This window comes from Sminthopsis crassicaudata, chromosome 1 (assembly GCF_048593235.1).
Source record: "Sminthopsis crassicaudata isolate SCR6 chromosome 1, ASM4859323v1, whole genome shotgun sequence".
In the NCBI taxonomy this organism is placed as follows: Eukaryota; Metazoa; Chordata; class Mammalia; order Dasyuromorphia; family Dasyuridae; genus Sminthopsis; species Sminthopsis crassicaudata.
Window position 1 is genome coordinate 524,847,113 of NC_133617.1, and position 20,149 is coordinate 524,867,261.

The 20,149-nt window shown below is 35.3% G+C and overlaps 1 protein-coding gene across 1 annotated transcript in view; it reads left to right on the forward strand.

Moving 5' to 3' along the window:
* Positions 1–6,054: 6,054 nt before the first annotated feature.
* RECK (reversion inducing cysteine rich protein with kazal motifs) overlaps positions 6,055–20,149 on the forward strand; it is a 75,312-nt gene continuing 61,217 nt past the window's right edge. Inside the window, exons 1-2 of the mRNA XM_074281742.1 lie at positions 6,055–6,255; positions 16,137–16,195. Coding sequence (XP_074137843.1) covers positions 6,150–6,255; positions 16,137–16,195 — 165 coding nt within the window. The 5' untranslated portion in view covers positions 6,055–6,149. The remainder of the gene's footprint in view (positions 6,256–16,136; positions 16,196–20,149) is intronic.

Genomic DNA, 20,149 nt, shown 5'->3' on the forward strand with positions numbered 1-20,149 from the left:
TCAAATACCAATGTCTGGCAAAGAGTAAACACTCAAAAGATGGTAATATATAGGGCATGGTGAAATATTAAGAGTGCCTAAGGAAGCACATGGTGAAAGCAGATATATTCATCTGTATAACCTAAAAGTATATTTTGGATTCTCTCAGCCTGAATCCCAACCCTCAGATTAGAAGAAGTTTTTGAGTAGTTTAGTTGCTTTATGATTAACCCCTTAATTCTAGAGTTTGCCTTCTATTAAAACAAGCATGATCCTTGGAATAGAATACTTGAGTGATCCCTGATATGGATCACTGTCAAAGGACTCCCATATTATGGAAGAGCAAAGGATGTGGACTTGGCACTCTGCTAATAATAAGAGTATGGATTATTTAGATGGGGTGGGCCTGATGGGAAGGTGCTATCTATTTAACAATCACAAGGGTGTTTTCCTTCTGGGGAATCCTAGATTTGAGAACAGCACATATGTCTTTATGAAGTAAAAAGTTTTGATTGGAATGTCAGCATACTGTTTTTTCTAAGTTTATTTCCTTTCTGAGGGGTCATCAAATTATTTAATGTGCCAAGAGTCTAAAAGAACTAATGTTTCCTTGTGGAAAAAGATGAATTAGTGATATTTTAGTTTCACAATGGATAACTTAGAAAGGAGAAGTGATTAATTTCCTGCCATTATTTCTTATATTCAGCAGCAAAAGCCTGTCTAAATAAATGATTTCCTGCTTGGAAGGAAAAAGGTAAATCCATGTACAAAACTTATACATTCAAATGGAATATAGTAAAGTATATCCTACAACAGAGATTTCAAACATATAGCTCCTGGGCTGCATGGGGCCCACAAAACTCCTGAGTGCAGACTGAGTTAGATTAAAATATAATTGGGAAATATTTGAGAAAATAAAAACACAATAAAACAAAGATGTTACATTTTGAAAATAAGATAATATGTGGTCTGCAGATATTGTCATGTATGGTTTGGTTTCAAGATCAGTTTGATACCACTGTTTTATAACAACATGAAGCCCGAAGAAATCTGCAAATGAGGTATACTAAAAATCTTCAAAAATCTATGTCCTATTAACATGTAGGAAACAACAGCACCAAAGATGGTTTCTCAGCTAGCATCAATGATAACTATTAGAAGATATGTGGGAAAACCGGGACACTAATGCATTGTTGGTGGAATTGTGAAATAATACAACCATTCTAGGGAACAACTTAGAACTATCAAACTGTACATATCCTTTGATCCAGCAGTCTCACACTGAATCTGTAACTCAAAGAGATCATAAAAAAGAAGCAAGGGCCCATGTGCAAAAATGTTTGTAGCAGACCTTTCTGTAGTGGCAAAGAACTGAAAATTGAATGGAAGACGATCAGTTGGGGAATGACTGAATAAGTTATGGTATATTAATGTAATGCAATATTACTGTTCTATAAGAAATGCCAAGCAAGGTGATTTAAAAAAAAACCTGGAAAGACAAGAACTGATGAAATGAGCAGAACCAAAAGAACTTTGTACACAGTAACAACAAAATTATGTGATGATCAATTATGATGGACTTAAATTGTTTCAGCAATAAGGTGATTAAAAGCAATTCCAATAAGTCTAGAGATGGAAAGTGTCATTGACATTCAGAGAGAGATATGGATACTGAATGTGGATCAAAGCATAATATTTTCATCTTTTTGATGTTTGTATGGTTTTTTCCTCTTTTTTTACCTTTTGATCTAATTTTTCTTGCATAGATGATGAATATTGAAATGATGAAATATGTTTAGAAGAACTGCACATATTTAACATATATTGTATTACTTGCTGTATTGAGGGGAGAGGAAGAAAAATTTGGACCATAAGGTTTTGCAAAGGAAAATATTGAAAGCTATCTTTGCATGTATTTGGAAAAGTGAAATACTTAAATGATAAAAAATGGGATTCTTAAAAAAAACACCCCAAAACCAAAACCAAAACTATCTTGGAGCCCAGGAGCTCATCCCTTGCATAAATAGCCATGAATTCTTTTTTTATTTTTAAAAATTTATTTATTTTTAATACATATTGCTTTAAGAATCATGTTGGGAGAAAAATTCAGAACAAAAGGGAAAAACCATGGGAAAGAAAAAAAAAAAAAAGAAACAAGAAGGGAACATAGCATGTGTTGATTTACATTCAATCTCCATCGTTCTTTTTTAGGATGCAGATGACATTTTCTATCCAAAGTCTATTGGGATTGTTTTGGATCACTGGAGAAGTTTTCCACAACAGATCATTACACATTCTTGCTGTTTTGGTGTATTCCTGGTTCTGCTTGTTTCGCTCAGCATCAGTTTGGGTAAATCTTTTCAGGCTTTTCTAAAATCAGCTTGTTCACCATTTTTTATAGAGCAATCAATAATATTTCATTATCTTCATATACCATAATTATTTGTCCATTCCCTAATTTTCCAATTCTTTGCTACTACAAAAAAAGAGCTGCTATAAACATTTTTTGTACATATGAGTCCTTTTCCTTTCTTTATGATTTTTTTGGGATATAGACCCAAGTATCACTGCTGGGTCAAAGTTTTATAGCCTTTTAGCAGAGCAGGCTTTGGCCTCAACTTCCTGCTTTTCTTCCTCGAAGAAGAAAAAGACTTTCTTGGAGAAGGTGAGAGAGAGGAGAAACTAGAGATTCTTGTTTATTTTGAGTCCTGAGTGAGTGTAATAAAAGACTCACTAGATGAGAGGAGAGGCAGGGCAGCACACTTCCTTTTCCACTAACTGGCTCTGGTTCTGGGCTCATTTTGGTATATTGATTTCAATCCTAAGGAGTCTGGCCCCCAGAGAAAGGTCATGTTCTTTCTCTCATTGTCTATGCCCTTGTAGTCTCTACTGGAGAGACCTGGAGGAAAATCCCTTAAAGTTTAAGTATAATTCCAAAAGACACAGTAAAGAACTTAAGATATAATGTAGATTAGGTATAGAATAGTTATATATTTCCCTACACAAAAGAAATATTCAAGAAAACAAAAGATTCATTATAGAATTTGGTCAAAGATTGAAAGCATAATATAGTAATTCCCAGGTTGTAGGTACTTTTTTTTTCTTTTAAACAGTGTTTTGTTTGTTTTTTTTTTCAATTACACATAAGGACAATTTCTAGCATTCATTTTTTAAAAATAAAATTTTGAGTGCCAAATTTTCTTGGCCCTTCCTCTTAAAATGGTAAGCAATTTGGTATAGGTTATATATGTGCAATTATGTAAAACATTTCTATATTAATCATGTTGTAAAAGAAGAAACTGGACAAAAGAGAAAAACAAAATGAAAAAAAAGATAAAGTGAAAACAGTATGTTTCCATTTGCATTCAGATTCCAGCATCTCTTTCTCTGGATATGGATAGCATTTTCCATTGTGAGTCTTTTGGAATTGTCTTGGATCATTATATTGCCAAGAAGAGCCAAATTATTTATAGTAGAGCATAGCACAATGTTGCTATTACTGTGGACAATGTTCTCTTATTCTGCTCACTTTACTTTCCATAAATTCATGTAAATTTTTCTAGATTTTTCTAAAATCCATTTGTCCATCACAATAGTAACACAACAGTATTTCATTACATTCATGTATTATAACTTATTAATCCATTCTTCAATTAATGGACATTCCCTCAATTTCCAATTCTTTGCCAGCACAAAAAGAGTTGCTATAAATACTTCTGTATATGTAAGTTCTTTTCCCTTTGTTATGATCCCTTTGGGTACTGATCTAGTTTATTAGTGGTAGTGTAAGATCAAAAGGGACACACAGTTTGATTACAAAGAGCTGAAAAAAATTTCAAATTGCCAGGAGGTTGATACTTAAAACATTCAGACATGGAGCACTTCCTGGGGATATTGGTGGGAGAAGAGATGGAGAAAAATTTGGAACACAGTGTTTTTGCAAGGATGAATATAGAAAGCTATCTTTGCATGTATTTTGAAAACAAAAGGCTATTATTTAATTTTTTAAAAGATCTATGCCTTCTAGCCAATTAGGCCAGGCCAGGGCTTATATTTAATAGTTCTTTAAAGTTGTCTCATCTTAAATGAATATAGTTGCAGAAATTTCCTACTGATGTCAATCTTCTCCATCTGAGGGAATCAGGAGCTCCTGAACTCTTAATTTCATAAGGATATCTTCAAAAGCTAGAAATGTCTATTTCAGGATCACTAGTTAGACTCATGGACTTACATTATTTTTTATTTTATTTTTGAAATCCTAGCTTTTAATTTTCAAAATACTTAAAAATTAGTTTTCAGCATTCACCCTTGCAGAACCCTGTGTTCCAAGTTTTTCTTCTTCCTTTCTCCCTCCCGTTCCCCTAGATAGCAAGCAATTCAATACGTGTTAAATATGTGCAATTCTTACATATTTCCACATTCATCATGCTGCACAAGAAAAATCAGATCAAAAAGGGAAAAAAATGAGAAAGAAAACATCAAGCAAACAACAACAAAAGGTGCAAATTCTAATGGGGTGATCCATGTTCAGTTCCCATAGTTCTCTCTCTGAATGAAGCTGTTTTCTTCATCGCAAGTACATTGGAATTGGCCTGAATCACCTCATTGTTGAAGAGAGCCACGTCCATCAGAATTGATTGTTGTATAATATTGATGTTGCCGTGTGAAATGATCTCTTGGTCCTGTTCACTCAGCATCAATTCATGTAAGTCTCTTCAGGTCTTTCCGAAATCATCCTGCTGGTTATTTCTTACAGAACAATTTTATTCCACATGCATATACCACAGCTTATTCAGCCATTCCCCAATTGATGGGCATCCATTGTTTCCAGTTTCTTACCACTACAACGAGGGCTGCCACAAACATTTTTGCACCTGTGGGTCCTTTTCCATTTTTCATGATCTCTTTGGGATATAAGCCCAGTAGAGACATTGCTGGATCAAAGGGTATGCACAGTTTGGTAACTTTTTGAGCATAGTCTCCAGAATGGTTGGATCCCTTCACAACTCCATCAAACTATGTATTGGTTGGACTTCTAAGAGAAAAAATAATAATATCACAAACAGCAGAGGCAGACAGGGTCCTGAGGCCCAAGTTTGGACTTGTCTGGGCAGTACATTTCATCCCTTAGCAGCTCTTCTGACCTATCTTCTTTTGGCCATTCCACATCCCTGTTGCTGCCAGGGAAACCAAGGAATTGCTGTATTCTTCCGAAGCACTAAGTTCTCATCACTGAACCCTAGTACTCGTAGCCCATCAAACTAGCACAGCTCAGCTCCGTACAGGTAACAAGATGTTCCCAAAATCCAATTCACGGCCACTCCCATCTCCTTTGTGTTTGCAAAACAAGCCAGATTGCAGCATCATTTGAGCTTTTTGCATTTTTTTGTGAGATGGCATAAAGTCTTCACTAAACTTAATATAATTGTTACCTGAGTTCTTGTACAGATTTCGATGAGAAAGCACAGACTTCAAGGAAAGGTCAGGAGCATAAATCAGGAATCATCTACTTCACACTTTTCCTAGAGCCTATCCTGATTCCTGTTTTCTTTTTTAAGGTTACTGTATTGAAACACTCAACTTGGAAGAGTTTAGTCATTCAACAATGAACAAGCATCTTTAGGAGTTTACTATGTGCCGAGCACAAGTGCCGGGGCTACAAAGACAGGCAAAATACGGTTCCAGTCGGCAAGGAGCACGCATGCAAAAATAAAGAATTAAATAAAGAATTAAAAATGGAAATGCAGAAATTAGCTGGAGAACTCGGTTCTCCTTCCATGTTTTTTGATAGTCCCCTCCCTTGCCCTGGCCCCCGCAAGCTTTGAATGAGACGGACCCCTGGGTGGTGCAGAAATCCAGGGTGTGCGGAAGCAGTCGTGAGAGAGGAGGGAGGCGCGCGTGCCGGGACGGGTACCAGCAACAAAGAACAGACGAGCCTCTCCCGGGCCTCCCACCCACCCCGGACTTCGGGGCGCATTCCAGCAGCCCGGACTGTTAGGAATCTCCGCGAGGCCGCGGGGCGGGGCTTGGGCGCCCCCAGCCAATCAGAGGGGGGAAGGGGTGGACATCTTCCTGAAGGTTGCGGCTCCGGCGGCCAGTCTGGGGCGAGGGGAGAAGCAGCTCCGTCGGATACCCGGCCCAGCCTGGCCCGGCCCGGCCCAGATCGCATTATGGAGGAAGAGGCGGCGGTCTCGGCCCCGCGCTACTCCATAGTCTTCCTCCTGGCGGCGGCAGCTGTGGCGGAGGCCGCCGCGGGACTGGTCCCCGGCACTTCTGGTGAGTTGAAGGGGCTTTCGGGCCAGACCCCTTCCGTAAGACTTTACCAACATGGCGGAGGGGCCCGGCCAGGACCCTCCGGGCAATGGCGAATGGTCCCCCGGGTCCGCGGTCGCACGTGGACAGCCCCGAGCCAGGCCCACGCACGCCGAGCCTGAGGGAAGCAGCGAGGGAGCGAGGGTGGGGCCGCCCTGACCCTTGGGATGCTGCGCTGGGCCTCCCGTGGTGGGGGAAGCGGGCCACGGCGGGCCGAGGGTTTGCTCTCATCTCTTCTCTCTTAGTTCTTGGTACGCGAGCCTCCATCTCCCACCTCCGAGCTTTTTTCCTGGCCAGCCCCTACCCCCGGTTCCAAGAATCCTCTGCCTTCCCTCAGCTAGATCTCCGTCTCTCCTGTCTTTCTCTCAGTCCGCGTTAAAACTTTATTTTTGCCCAAATAATCTTTAGTGCTTTCTGAGGTGATCTCAAGTTTATCCTATATACAGTGTCCCAAAAGTCTTCGTGCAGCCTTCAGCTTTCTTAAAACTTTTGAGAAATTCTATATATATCCTGTTTTTACGTGGCTATTTTCTTGTTGTCTTCCTCATGAGAGCCCCTTGAGAGCGGGGACTTTATTTTGCCTTTCTTTGCATCCCTAGTGCTTAACACAGTATCTATCTGGGTTATGGTACTTAATATTAGTAAGCTGGACTGACTTCAGGAGATTCTTAACCTTGGGGCAACGGCCTGGGATGGAGGGAAAAGTAAATAGAGTCTTTATTTTCCCTAAAATCCTGCTGAAATTAATTTAAATTTCAGTGATTTAAAAACAGGATTCTGAGAAGGGAGCAGTCCACAGGATTCTCTAGACCAAAAAAAAAAAAAAAAAAAAGAAAGAAAGAAAGAACCCCTAGGTTTGAGCATCTGTTTATCCTTATTCTGGCCAAGGAGTAGAATGGGTTTTTCCCCCTTGATTTGAAACAACCTTTTCCCATCCCCTAACCCAAAAAAAAAAAAAAAGAAAGAAAGAAATTTTACTGTTTATTGATCTGTTCTTAAAGACTTTGAACTGAGGGATAATCCCAGCATGATGTTGTTGTTGTTGTTGTTGTTGTTGTTGTTGTTGTTGTTGTTGTTGTTGTTGTTGTTGTTGTTGTTGTTGTTGATGTTGTTGTTGTTGTTGTTGTTGTTGTTTGGGGGTAAACTTTCTGACAAGAATGAGTTTTGGTTTCCATTAGGGTGTTTGCTATAAATTTAGAGTTAGTTTGGAATAGAACTTGAGGTACTACATATTAAAATTCAGAGGAATTCTGTAATAGAAGAGTACAGAGAATAGAAATGTGGGAAAGGGTTTAGTATTACATAATTTTGAGAGGAAAATCCAAATGTCTAGAGAAGTGAGTTGTGATTATGATCCTCTTGCAAGATTCTCTGGCATTAGAGGGAATTAAAGTAGTAGAAAATTGTAGTTCTTTGAACAATAAAATCTTTCATATTATAAACCATAGCCGGTAAAGTCTAGGAAATTGTTTAGATTACACAATTAAAGTGTCTTTTAGAAGTTGCCAGAAGCTTGGCAAAAGTTCTGAGTATTGTAGTTATAGCCAGGTTATATAACCTCTAAGGCAGATTATAATTCTTGAGAGCATTGTCTAATAAAGCTCATAGCTCTGGAGAGCATTGTCTAATAAACTCATAGTTCTTGAGAGTATCTTCTAATAATTTTCAACTTGAAAATTTACTTCAGGCAAAACCCTGACTAATTATCAGAAGAAAGAAGATGTCTCATGTGACCTTTTTTTCTATTTACCCCTTTTTAAAAGTTTTTATTGGTACAGTTTTGTTTTTGACACAGCAGACATTTCCCAACAGAAATCCCAGATAAATCCCCTTTTCAAAAGTACATTTCTTGAAAACAGTTTATAGAATATTAAAATAAAAGAGGGCTATTTTTTGAACTTTGAAGTATGATTCTAACATTGATCAGTTTTGTTGTACATAAATCTTTATTTAATACACAATTGTAGTTGTATTTTATTTTTTTTGGCTCTGCTTTCTTTACAGTTTGTAATATCATATAAGTATTTCCAGTTGGTTTGAATTCTTCAAATTATTATTCCTTACAATGTAGCTCTATTTCTTTATAGTCATGTCTTACAGTTCAGCCAATCTGTAGTCCTTGAGCACATATTTTGTTTCTGAATTTTTAACATCACAAATAATGCTTTTTTGCATAGTTTTGAAAATATGTTTTCTGACAATAATCTCCTTCATATAACAATAGTCTATTGAACTCCTTGGACCAAAGGGTATGAACAAATTAAAAGTTTTCCTAACATAACTCCAAATTGTTAGGTGCTCCAAATATACAGAAAATAGGTCTTTAAGAAAAGTGGAGTGTTAAGTGTGTAACTATGGTGTAGGATAGATAGCAGTACTTCAGTAGGTGAATAGAAGAGGTTGGAAGACTTACCTGAAATAATTTTATCACGATCAATTCTGATGGACGTGGACATCTTCAACAATGAGATGAACCAAATCAGTTCCAATAGAGCAGTAATGAATTGAACCAGATACACTCAGTAAAAGAACTCTGAGAGATGACTATGAACCACTACATAGAATTCCCAATCCCTCTATTTTTTCTGCTGGCATTTTTTATTTCCTTTACAGGCTAATTGTACACTATTTCTTTTTTTCCACTTTATTTTTGTATTAATTTTATAAATATAACTTTTTTTTTGACAGTACATATGCATAGGTAATTTTTTTTACAACATTATCCCTTGTACTCCCTTCTGTTCTGAGTTTTCCCCTCCTTCCCTCCACCCCCTCCCCTAGATGGCAGGCATTCCCATACATATTAAATATCTTATAGTATATCCTAGGTACAATATATATGTGCAGAACCGAATTTTTGTTGTGTTGTTGTTGCAAAGGAAAAAGGTAAAAATAATCTGGAAAGAAAAACAAAAAAAAATGCTCAAAGTTTACACTCATTTCCCAGTGTTCCTTTTCTGGATGTAGCTGATTCTGTCCATCATTGATTAATTGGAATTGGATTAGCTCTTCTCTATGTTGAAGATATCCACTTCCATCAGAATACATCCTCATACAGTATTGTTGTTGAAGTGTATAATGATCTCCTAGTTTTGCTCATTTCACTCAGCATCAGTTGATGTAAGTCTCTCCAAGTCTCTCTGTATTCCTCCTGTTGGTCATTTCTTACAGAACAATAATATTCCATAACATTCATATACCATAATTTATCCAACTATTCTCCAGTTTATGGACATCCATTCATTTTCCAGTTTCCAGCCATTACAAAAAGGGCTGCCACAAACATTTTGGCACATACAGGTCCCTTTCCCTTCTTTAGTATTTCCTTGGGATATAAGCCCAGTAGTAGCACTGCTGGGTCAAAGGGTATGCACATTTTGATAACTTTTGGGGCATAATTCCAGATTGCTCTCCAGAATGGCTGGATTCTTTCACAACTCCACCAATTGTACACTATTTCAAAGTCTGATTCTTTTTGTACAGCAAAATAACTGTTTGGACATGTATACATATATTGTATTTAATTTATACTTTAACATATTTAACATGTATTGGTCAACCTGCCATCTGAGGGAGGGGGTGGGAGGAAGGAGGGGAAAAATTGGAACAAAAGGTTTGGCAATTGTCAATGCTGTAAAATTACCCATGCATATATCTGGTAAATAAAAAGCCATAATAAAAAAAAGAAATAATTTTATCACAATAGGGAAATAAAATTACCCTTTAAAAAAGCATTATAGATAAATTATCCTCTCTTGAAAATCCTAAATAAAACCAAATGATATCACTAATCAATTATTTATTGAATATTTACCATTCTATCTACCTAAAATTCTGGTAGGTTTTTGGGGGAGAAGGGAAAAAGCTGGGGTTTGGAACAAAGGAATGCAAAATAAGTGTTAAGATTTGATCACTTCATTCAAAACACCTATATAATCAAAGGAAGTAAAACTAACATGAAAAATACATAGGATAGTTACAACAAAATGATGGGATCATATGAATTAATAATTCAGAAACTATTGGAGAGCTCAAATTTGAAGTAGGATTTATATGAGAAAGCTTTCTGTGGGAAGCAGAGCTTGCTTGAAAAATGAACAAGATTTAAATAATAGAAGCATGAACAAAGTTCATTCCAAAGTGTTTTCATAATAATTTCATCTTCTCTAGAGTCAAAGGATATGGATTCAAATCTTGCCTGACTGATCTTGGACAGATCAACATCCCTGGTCTTCAGTTTCCTTATTTATACACTGAAGAGGTCAGTGTAGATGATCTTCTAGATTCCTTTCACCTCTAAATATGTGCTCCTAAAGACCTTTCTATATACATCCAGCCCTTATCCTGAACCTTAAACCCACATCAATAACTCACTGTTAATCATCTCCATTGGCACCTCAGACATAACATGTCCAAAGCAGAATTCATTATCCCTTAAAATTTGACTCTTCCTCAGACTTAGTTATTTAGTTGATAGAAATATTAACTTTATAAAAATTTTATTATCACCAACTTTTCCCTCTTAATTTCGTACTCTTCCTACCTCCATGTAGTCAAGTCAGTAAATATTGTTGTTCTACCTCCACAGTGTCTCTTGCCTGCTTTTTTCTATTTACTCATTCAGGCCTTCATTAACTTTTACCTGAACTGACAGGACCTTTCATTTCAGTAGAATAAAAACTTCCCAAAGAATGAATGAATGAATGAAACATTTATTAAGGACTTATCATCATTGTGTCTTTACAAGGGTTCTCTTCATCTTTGGTGTCCTCCTGATCCACCTAACTCACCTGTTGCTCCAAGAAGCTTTAGCATACACATTGGCCACACCTTGGTAAATCATTTCAGCAGATGGGCTAAAGCAAGTTGAGGATAACCAAGAGGTCTCAAACCCTGTGGTGTGGAAATGTCTATCCTAAGCAAGTAAACACTTCTCCTGGTGGAATGGACAGATGAGAACAATTGTTCCAATAGCTATGAAGGCAAGTATTTTGGAGCACTTTGAACTTAGACAAGACACCAAGGTCATTCCCTGCATCTTGAGTCATCATCTTGACTTTGTTCTGCCATTGTGGTAGCTCTGGAAGAGATATCCAATTTACACATGAATCAAAAGACAAAAACCACCACCACCTTCATTTATATTTTAGGTGTCACTTCCTTACATAAGATAATTCTAAGGTGCAATTAGCTGTTTTTATTTATAATGATCATCTATCTATGAAATGAGAAATTTGGGCCAGATGACCTTTGAGGTCCCTTCTGATCTTAGAGCTATGATTGTTAAGGTTTACTTCCTCTAGAAGTAAGTCATCTTGGTCATTGGACAAGGATCTTATTATATTGAATACCAAAGTTGTTTATTGATGGTCTAAAAACTAATTCACTAAATTGTTCTATCCCCTTTTCTATAACTCCGACCTTGTTACAGTTAGAAGCAGAAGGGAACAACATATGGTAGGATATTCTGTGTGGTGTTTTTGTTTTGTTTGTTTCATGAATTGTTGTGGCTAAATAATTTATCTTGTGATGGTGAACTTGGTGGTAATGGATTTTTTCCAAAATTACTTAGGTTTAGCCTTAGTTGTTGATTGACATAGACTTACTGGAACTAATTATTTGTTCCTTTCCTTTTCCTTTTTTTTTTTTTTTTTTGTTCATCATAATTTTTAAAACCATGTTTTCAATATAATGGAGAATATGTATATATTCTTTATTTTGTCCTGTGAGTCCTTTATTTTTCTATCAGAAGATGTGAGAAACATGTTCATCATAAATCCTATGGAATTGTGGTTGGTTACTATGTTGGTGAGATATCTTAATTCTTTCACTCTTGTCTTATTGTAAAAATTGTTCTCCTGGTTCTGCTAACTTTATTGTGTATCTGTTCATATAAGTCTTCCTTGGTTTCTTCAAAACTATCCTTCATCATTTATTATAGCATACTAGTATTCTATCACTTTTATATTGCCATAATTTACTCAGCTATTACCCAATTGATGGATACCTCTCAGATTATTTTTGTACACTCTGAGAGTTTTAGATTACTTAGGACTAAGTCCCTCACTTACTCTACCCTCATTTTTTATTTTCCCTTCTTCCTTTTCTCTTCTGTTTTTCTGTTGAATGAAATATATCTTAGAATATCTATTATGTCTATGTGTATTCTTCCTACCACAGATGAGCTCAGATAAAAGTGAGGTTTGCATCTCAGCCACTTCCCCATCCTTTCCTCCCTCTTTAAATAAACTTCTATTTGCACACTTTTGATTATATTAAATAATTTCCCCTAACCTTCCTTTCCTTTCCTCCATTTCCCACCCTCAATATATTTTTCTTTTCCTCCTCTTTGTATTCTATTAAGATCAAGACATAATAGCCACAGATCTTCTGTTTAATTAGATCCTGATGATAGAGTTCACAAGGATTTTAGATATATATTCTCTCCCTATATTATTACAATATAAATAATTTATCCTTATTTAGTCATTTACGATTGCTTATTCATATTCACCTTTTTCTGTTTCTCTTGACTCCTGTGTTTGCATTCGAGTTTCTGTGCAACTCGTTTTTTCATCAGAAATGTTTAGAAGTCCTCAAGTTCATTAAAATACATTTCCTCCTCTAGGATTACATTCAATTTTACTGAATGTTTCTTGGTTGTCAGCTATATCTTTTATGTTCTGAAATATAGTATACCAAGCTTTCTATTTCTATTCTTAGAATAGATACTTAATTTTATGGGATCCTAGTTATGGCTCCTTGGTACATGAACTCTACTTCTGACTGCATTATTTTTTCTTTGACTTGGAAGCTCTGGATTATTAGCTACATTGTTTCTGGTAGTTTTCATTTAGGAGCTTGTTTCAGGAGCTGACCATTGCCCTTTGACTCTAAAATATCTAAGCAGCTTTCTTTTATGATTTCTTAAACATGCTGCCTGCTCTTTTGGACATGATTTTCAGGCAGTCTAATGATTCTTAAATGATGTCTCCTCAATCTTTTTTTTTTTAACAAGGACAGATTGATTTTGTTTTGGTTTGGTTTTTGACTATGAGATATTTATATTTTCTTCTTTTTTTTCAGTCTTTCAACTTTGTTTTTAAATATCTTTTCTTGTTTTATGAAGTCACTGGCTTCTATTTGGTCCAGTTGAGAATTTTCAGGGATTTGTTCCTTGGGCAAGGCTTTGTATCTTGTGCCAAGCTGTTAATTCTCTTTCTAATTCAGTTTTCTCTTGGCTCTTATTTCTTTTCCAACCACCCTCCCCACCATCCCTACATTCTCATTTCATTTAACAAAAAAAAAAAAAAAAGAAAAAAAAAACACATTTTTTAACTCTTTGAGACTTTGTAATTTTGTAATTTTTGGAACTACTTTCTTTTGGGTTTGTCTTGAGTATCTTTTTGTTTGCTCATTCTTCCAACCTACTTCCTGACTTTTTACTTTATATTAAGACCAAGCTTTACATACTTTTGGAGAGAATATCTGGGCTGCTTCTGCTATTTTTTTTTTTTTTTTTTAGGATATTGAGTTTTGTATTCGAGGATCTACAGAGGACAGTTCAGGTTGGAAACCTGCATGCTTTTTGTGATCTGATTCAGGGCAAAGTCTGGTTACTGCCCTCCTGGTCTGAGAAATAGCTTGTGGTTTTAACTCAGTGGGAGCTTAAGGAGACTACTACGGGACTCAGCCATGATCAGCCAGCTGGAAAACCCTGATGGTTCATAGTGACAATTCAAGTACTCAACCTTGGCCTTGAATTCCTTCTCTTTTTATTCCTCCACAGATTTCATAGTAGTCTGGAAGCTGGAATGGGAATCCCGTTCCACTTCTGGGGTGGGAGCAATACAATTGCTTCTTCTGAATTTAGTCCTTGCTCATGATTGATCCTCACCCTAGAATGCAATTCTTAGGTGCAGGTTCTCTCCTCCGTCTATTCCAGATCTGAGACTGAACTAAGTAGGGACTAACAGAGCTGCCAGTTTATTGTTACACAAGGTTAGGCACCTTTATGCTGAATCTGAAACCTAGGATCTGAGATGTGGCAGGTGGGCAGCAGAGTGGATAAGATCTGGAATCAGGAAGACCTGAGTTCAAATGTGGCATACAGACATTTGCTAGCTGAATTAGCCTGGCAAGTTAAGTAATTATTGCCTGGCTCGATTTCCCCAACTCTAAAATGAGAATATTACTACTACTTACTTCCCAAGGATGTTTTGAGGATCATGTGAGATAATATGTTCAGTGCTTAAAGTACAGTACCTGGCATAGTAGATGCTTAATAAATGCTTATTCGTTTCTTTTTTGCCCTGGTACAAAACTCATCTTGTTCGAGAATGTTCAGTGTGATTAGCTCCTGGTCAGATCCTATTCTCAAGGATCTGCCTGTCCTGGTCAGTAAAAATGATTCTGTGATTTTTTCCCCTTGGTTTTCTTAATCAGGTCTTAGTGTATTTTCTGGACCTGAAGAAGTAGTGGGCAAAGCTCAGTGTTTTTTGCAATTCCATCATCTTGGCTATTGCTAGTACCAGTTGACATCATTATATTTGAACTAGAATTTATGTAATGGGTTGATATGTTTATTTTTCTTGAGGTGCTAAAAGTGTTTTATAAATAATTCAACTTTGTTCACACTTTGAAATTCTAGCTTTCTTGTGCAATAGAAGATGATAAGTACCTTGAAGTGGTAGTTAAAAAAAAGTTAATGTTTCTAGAAAGTGAGTAGATTATAAAGTCACTGTCAGAGCAATTTCTAGAGTACTATAGGATATTGTATTTTAAAAACAACATGAACATGCCCAAAATGATGAATAAACCATGCCATTTTAATAAACATTTGAAAGAATTAAGGATGATTTTTCTGGAGAAGAAAAGGCTTAGCTATTTAAAAATATTAGAAGGTCCGTCATGTGGAAAAGTTTTGTACAGGCAAGCAGATTTAGGACCAGTAGGACAGAAATTTGAGGGAGATAAATTTTGGCTCAATATAGAGAAAAAAATGTGTAACAACTAGAGCAGGACAAAGGTATATATATGGATTTTTTTTCAGAGCCAAACTAGTTTCCTGTTGCTGCTAAGAGGATTCTTCTTAACATTTCTTGGGATGTTTCAGGTTAGGCTAGTTAGGCTGAGACTTTTTCACCTCTGAAATTTTGTGATTTTATAAATCATATTAAAAAGGTTTCAGTGTGTTAAGTTCTCAGGATGACTCAAAAATCCAATTGGATATTTACAGTCTTTCCTTTGCATGTATTTAGTTGTTTATTTTGTTGTTTAGTCTAATATTTTTAGGGAGGAAGTATATTTTATATTTTAATGAGGAAAGTGAGATAAAGATATTAAGTAACATGGAGTTTGGAAAGGCATTTTATAAAATATAAAAACATGTAAGTGGTTACAGTATAGTAAAATTTTACTTCAGAGTCCTGTTTTCCAAAAATTTCCTTGTTTGCTCTTTAAGTATACTTTTTTCTGTCATTTAATTATCTCTTATCATTTTGTAATTTTACATAATTTTCATATCAAATTCATTTTGGGCTGTATTAATAAAAGGAGATGATAGGCCTGCAGTATTTTGACCTCATCACAGCTGCTGTGTTGTATTCATTTTTGTTACTGTTTTTTAAGAAATACATTGATGAGCTAGCAGAAGACTCTGATGGTAAGAGAATTGATAACAATGCCAGTCTTTATGGATTTTTCTAGAACTGAGAAAAATGTCATTTTAAAAAATGTTATTTGTGGTGGTCTAATTCAAGGTGGAGTGTTTATTGTAGTTATATGTGTGTGTTTAATTATGTAATAGTTTGGAAGACTGAGAATTCTTATTTTTTTCTCCTTAGGTGCCTTATGCTGTTATCATGCAAAGGATAACCTAATGTGCCGTGATGTTTGTGAACAGGTAAGCTTGTGTGATATTTGTAGAGACAGTTAGTTATATAAGACTTCGAATCCTGACCCAGTGATGAACTGTATGTCTATTCTTTAAGAATCAGCTTCACTAAATATAAAGAAGTAGAAATTTTTTCAAGGGTGAGATGGGAAGTTAGAAATTCATGGCTAATGTAATCTCATAGGAATCACTAAGATATGGTGAGATAACACTCATGACTTGATTATGGCTTGAGTGGATATAACTTAATCAAAAAAAAAAATAGGCTCTCAGAAACTAAAATGTAATAAGGAAAGTCATCCTAGGAGGAATGGGAATTAAGAATGAAATTCTGAAAACACAAGGAAACTCAGTGAGAAGGGAACAAGGAATTTATTTGAAAAGACTGGTAGGGATGCATGGAAAACTAGTCAACTTAGATTTTAGAAAATATCCTGAAAATAGAAGCAAAGCCAGGGAATAGAAAATGAATATAAGAATGTGGCATGATCCTGTATGAACTAAGGCCAGCAAAAGAAAGTGAGGACTACTAGAGTTTTAATTATTAATATCCTAAAATTTTTCCAAGAATTAAGTCAAACTTGACTTCGCTGGAAAAAATTTAGGATGTTAATAATTAAAACTCTAGTAATCAAAAATCTGCAAAGAGAAGTGATGACTAAACTAACTAGTAGGGCTACATTGAGAACAGATCATGCCAAATTAACATCATTACCTTTTTTCCTTGACTATATTATTAAACTTTGTAGGTAAGGAGTAATTTGGGATAGCATTTTTGTGAATTTCAGCAAAATTTTTGTTAAAATGACTCATACTATTTATTTCAATGAATTCTGAATAAGTTTGATAACTGTACTCAAAAAGCATTTATTAATGTATTAGTTTTAGTATAGCAAGAGTTTTCTAGTAAAGTACCTTAGATATCTGTGCTTGGTGGTCCTATGCCATTTAACATTTTTGGAAATAACTTAGAATAAAATTACATCTTCATTACATTTACAAATGACATAAACTTGGGAGGAGTAGCTAACACAATGAATAACAGAGTAAATATCCAAAAAGATCTTGAATAGGACTAAATCATTTGGTCTTAAACAAATAAGATGAAATTTAATAGAGATAAAAGTTGGTTATATTTAGATACACAACAATCAACTTCAGAAATATGAAGCATAACAGACAGCAGTTCTGAAAAAAAATCTGGGAGTTTGGGGGTATCACAGAATGTTACTTAAAGGCTTTCCAACAAGGTATACATATATCAAAAATATAAAAAATTCCTAGAAATATTAAAACAGTTTGTGCTTTTTAAAGTTACACATTTTAAAGTACACATACTGTACCACTAGCAGTGTGAAGGGGAAAAAGTACAAAATTGAAACGGTCCCTTCTTTCTAGGAATTTATATTCCTCTAGGAGAGAGAAGTTTAGGGAATATAATAAACTACAGATTAGTGTATATAGGGACAGATAGAAGGTCTGGACCTGATTTAATAGGTATGTAGAACTCCTGAATGAGGAAATTCCTAATCCAGAAAATTGAAATTTATAGTTTTAGTCACCTAGGATACTTATAAGTAATGTGACTTGGCCAGAATGGGTCTTTGTTCACTGGACTGCTTCCTTGAACACTATTGGTGTCAAACTCAAATGGAAATAGATCCTTGCAGGCTGCGTATTGATTTAGAAAAACATAAATTAACATTATCTATGTTGTAATGCATTTTTATATTTTTTATTAAACATTTTCCAATTTCTTTTTTTTTGAAGGTAGTTGGTGTTGAGCTACTTGCCCAACATTACACAACTAGTAATAAGTGTCTCAGGCCAGATTTGAATTCAAATACTCTTGAGATTGGTATTTCATCCACTGAGCCACCTAGCTGCTTGTCCAATTACATTTTTTCCCTCAATAATAGCTTTTTATTTTCAAAATACATGCAGAGATAGTTTTCAACATTTATCCTTGCAAAACCTTGTATTCCAGTTTTTCTCCCTCTCTTCCCTCCACCCCCATCCCCTAGGCAGAATTGCAACATGTGTAATTCTTCTAAACATATTTCCACATTTATCATGATGCACAAGAAAAATCAGATCAAAAGGGGGGAGAATGAGAGGAAAGAAAAAAACAAGCAAACAAAAAAAAAAGGTAAAAATACTATGTTGTGATCCATATTTCAATCCCCACAGTCCACTTTCTGGATGCAGATGGCTCTCTCCATCACAAGTTTATTGGAATTGACCTAAATCATTTCCCAATTACATTTTAACCTGGTTCTGGCCCCACTTGGGTTTGTGGCAACCTCAGATTTAAGGAACTGCAGGGGATTCCAAGAGGCAAAAGTGAGAAGGCATTGTAGTTTAAAAAAAAAGTATTGAAGCATAAGATGAAATGTCTTATATAGGGAGCAATCATTAGGCCATTTTTGGCTAAATTGTAGCATATGAGAGGGGAAGTATTTATGGAATCAGCTTGGATAGCTAGGCTGAGCAGTATTTTATTATATTTATTTATTGACTCAACCTATTTTTCTAGCTCTGCTACATATTATTTCCCTTTTCAATATAGTCAGAATTTTATTTCTTATTGTTTTTCATAGATAACACAAATATTTCTTATTATTTTTCATAGATAACACTCCATCTTTGGACTCCATGTTTTTGTACTGACTGCCCCTTACATTTGTAGTACCATCCCCTCAGTTCTTTAAGATTAAATTATTTAGTTTCCAATCAGTTTTTGGTCTATTTTCCATGGCACTTTATTTTATGTAATTTTTATTGCATTTAATCCAATTCCAATTGATCAATGATGGACAGAATCAGCTACACCCAGAAAAGGAATACTGGGAAACTTTGAACATTTTTTTTCTTCCAGATTATTTTTACCTTCCGAATATAATTCTTCCTTTGCAACAACAACAAAAAAATTCGGTTCTGCACATATATATTATACCTAGGATATACTTAAGATATTTAATATGTATGGGAATGCCTGCCATCTAGGGGAGGGGGTGGAGGGAAGGAGGGGAAAAATTCAGAACAGAAGGGAATACAAGGGATAATGTTGTAAAAAAAATTACCTATGCATATGTACTGTCAAAAAATGTTATAATTATAAAATTAATTTTAAAAAAAGAATGATAAAAAATTTTTATTGCATTGTGACCCATAAAAGATGTTTTTTAATATTTCTTCCTTTCTACATTTGATTGTGAGGTTTTTGTACCCTAATATATGATAGTTTTTGTGTAGATGCCATATACCACTGAGAAAAAAGTATATTCCCTTTCATCCCCTTTCATTTTTCTCCATATGGCTACAATATTTAAGTTTTCTAAAATTATATTCTCTTCCTTAACTTTTTTATCATTTATTTTGTGGTTAGATTTATCTAATTCTCAGAGGGGAAGGTTGAGATTCTCCACTAGTATAGTTTGGCTGTTGATTTCTTCCTGCAATTCACTTAACTTCTCTGAGAATACTATACCACTTGGTAAATATATGTTTAGTATTGCTAAATTCTTCATTATCTATAGTACCCTTTAATAGTTTCCTTATCTTTTAAAAATTAGATCTATTTTTGCTTTTGCTTTATCTGAGATCAAAATTGCTACCCTGCTTTTTTTTTCCACCTGAAGCACAGTATATTCTGCTCCAGCTCCACAATTCAAAGAGGCAAGAATTAGGAGGGAGAATATTCCAGACATTGTGGCTAAAGAAGTATAGAAACATATCTCTTTGTTTCAAATGTGTTTCTTGTATAGCATATTGTAGGATTCGGGCTTTTAATCCACTCCTCTATTTGTTTCATTTTTATGGGAAAATTATTATTAACTCTGTTTTTCCCTTCATCTTATTTTTCCAATTTATAGTTTTTTCTTTCCTTTCACGCTTTTCCTCTTCACGAGTGTTTTGCTTCTGACCCCACACTCCCTCAATCTTCCCTCCCTTCTATCAGTC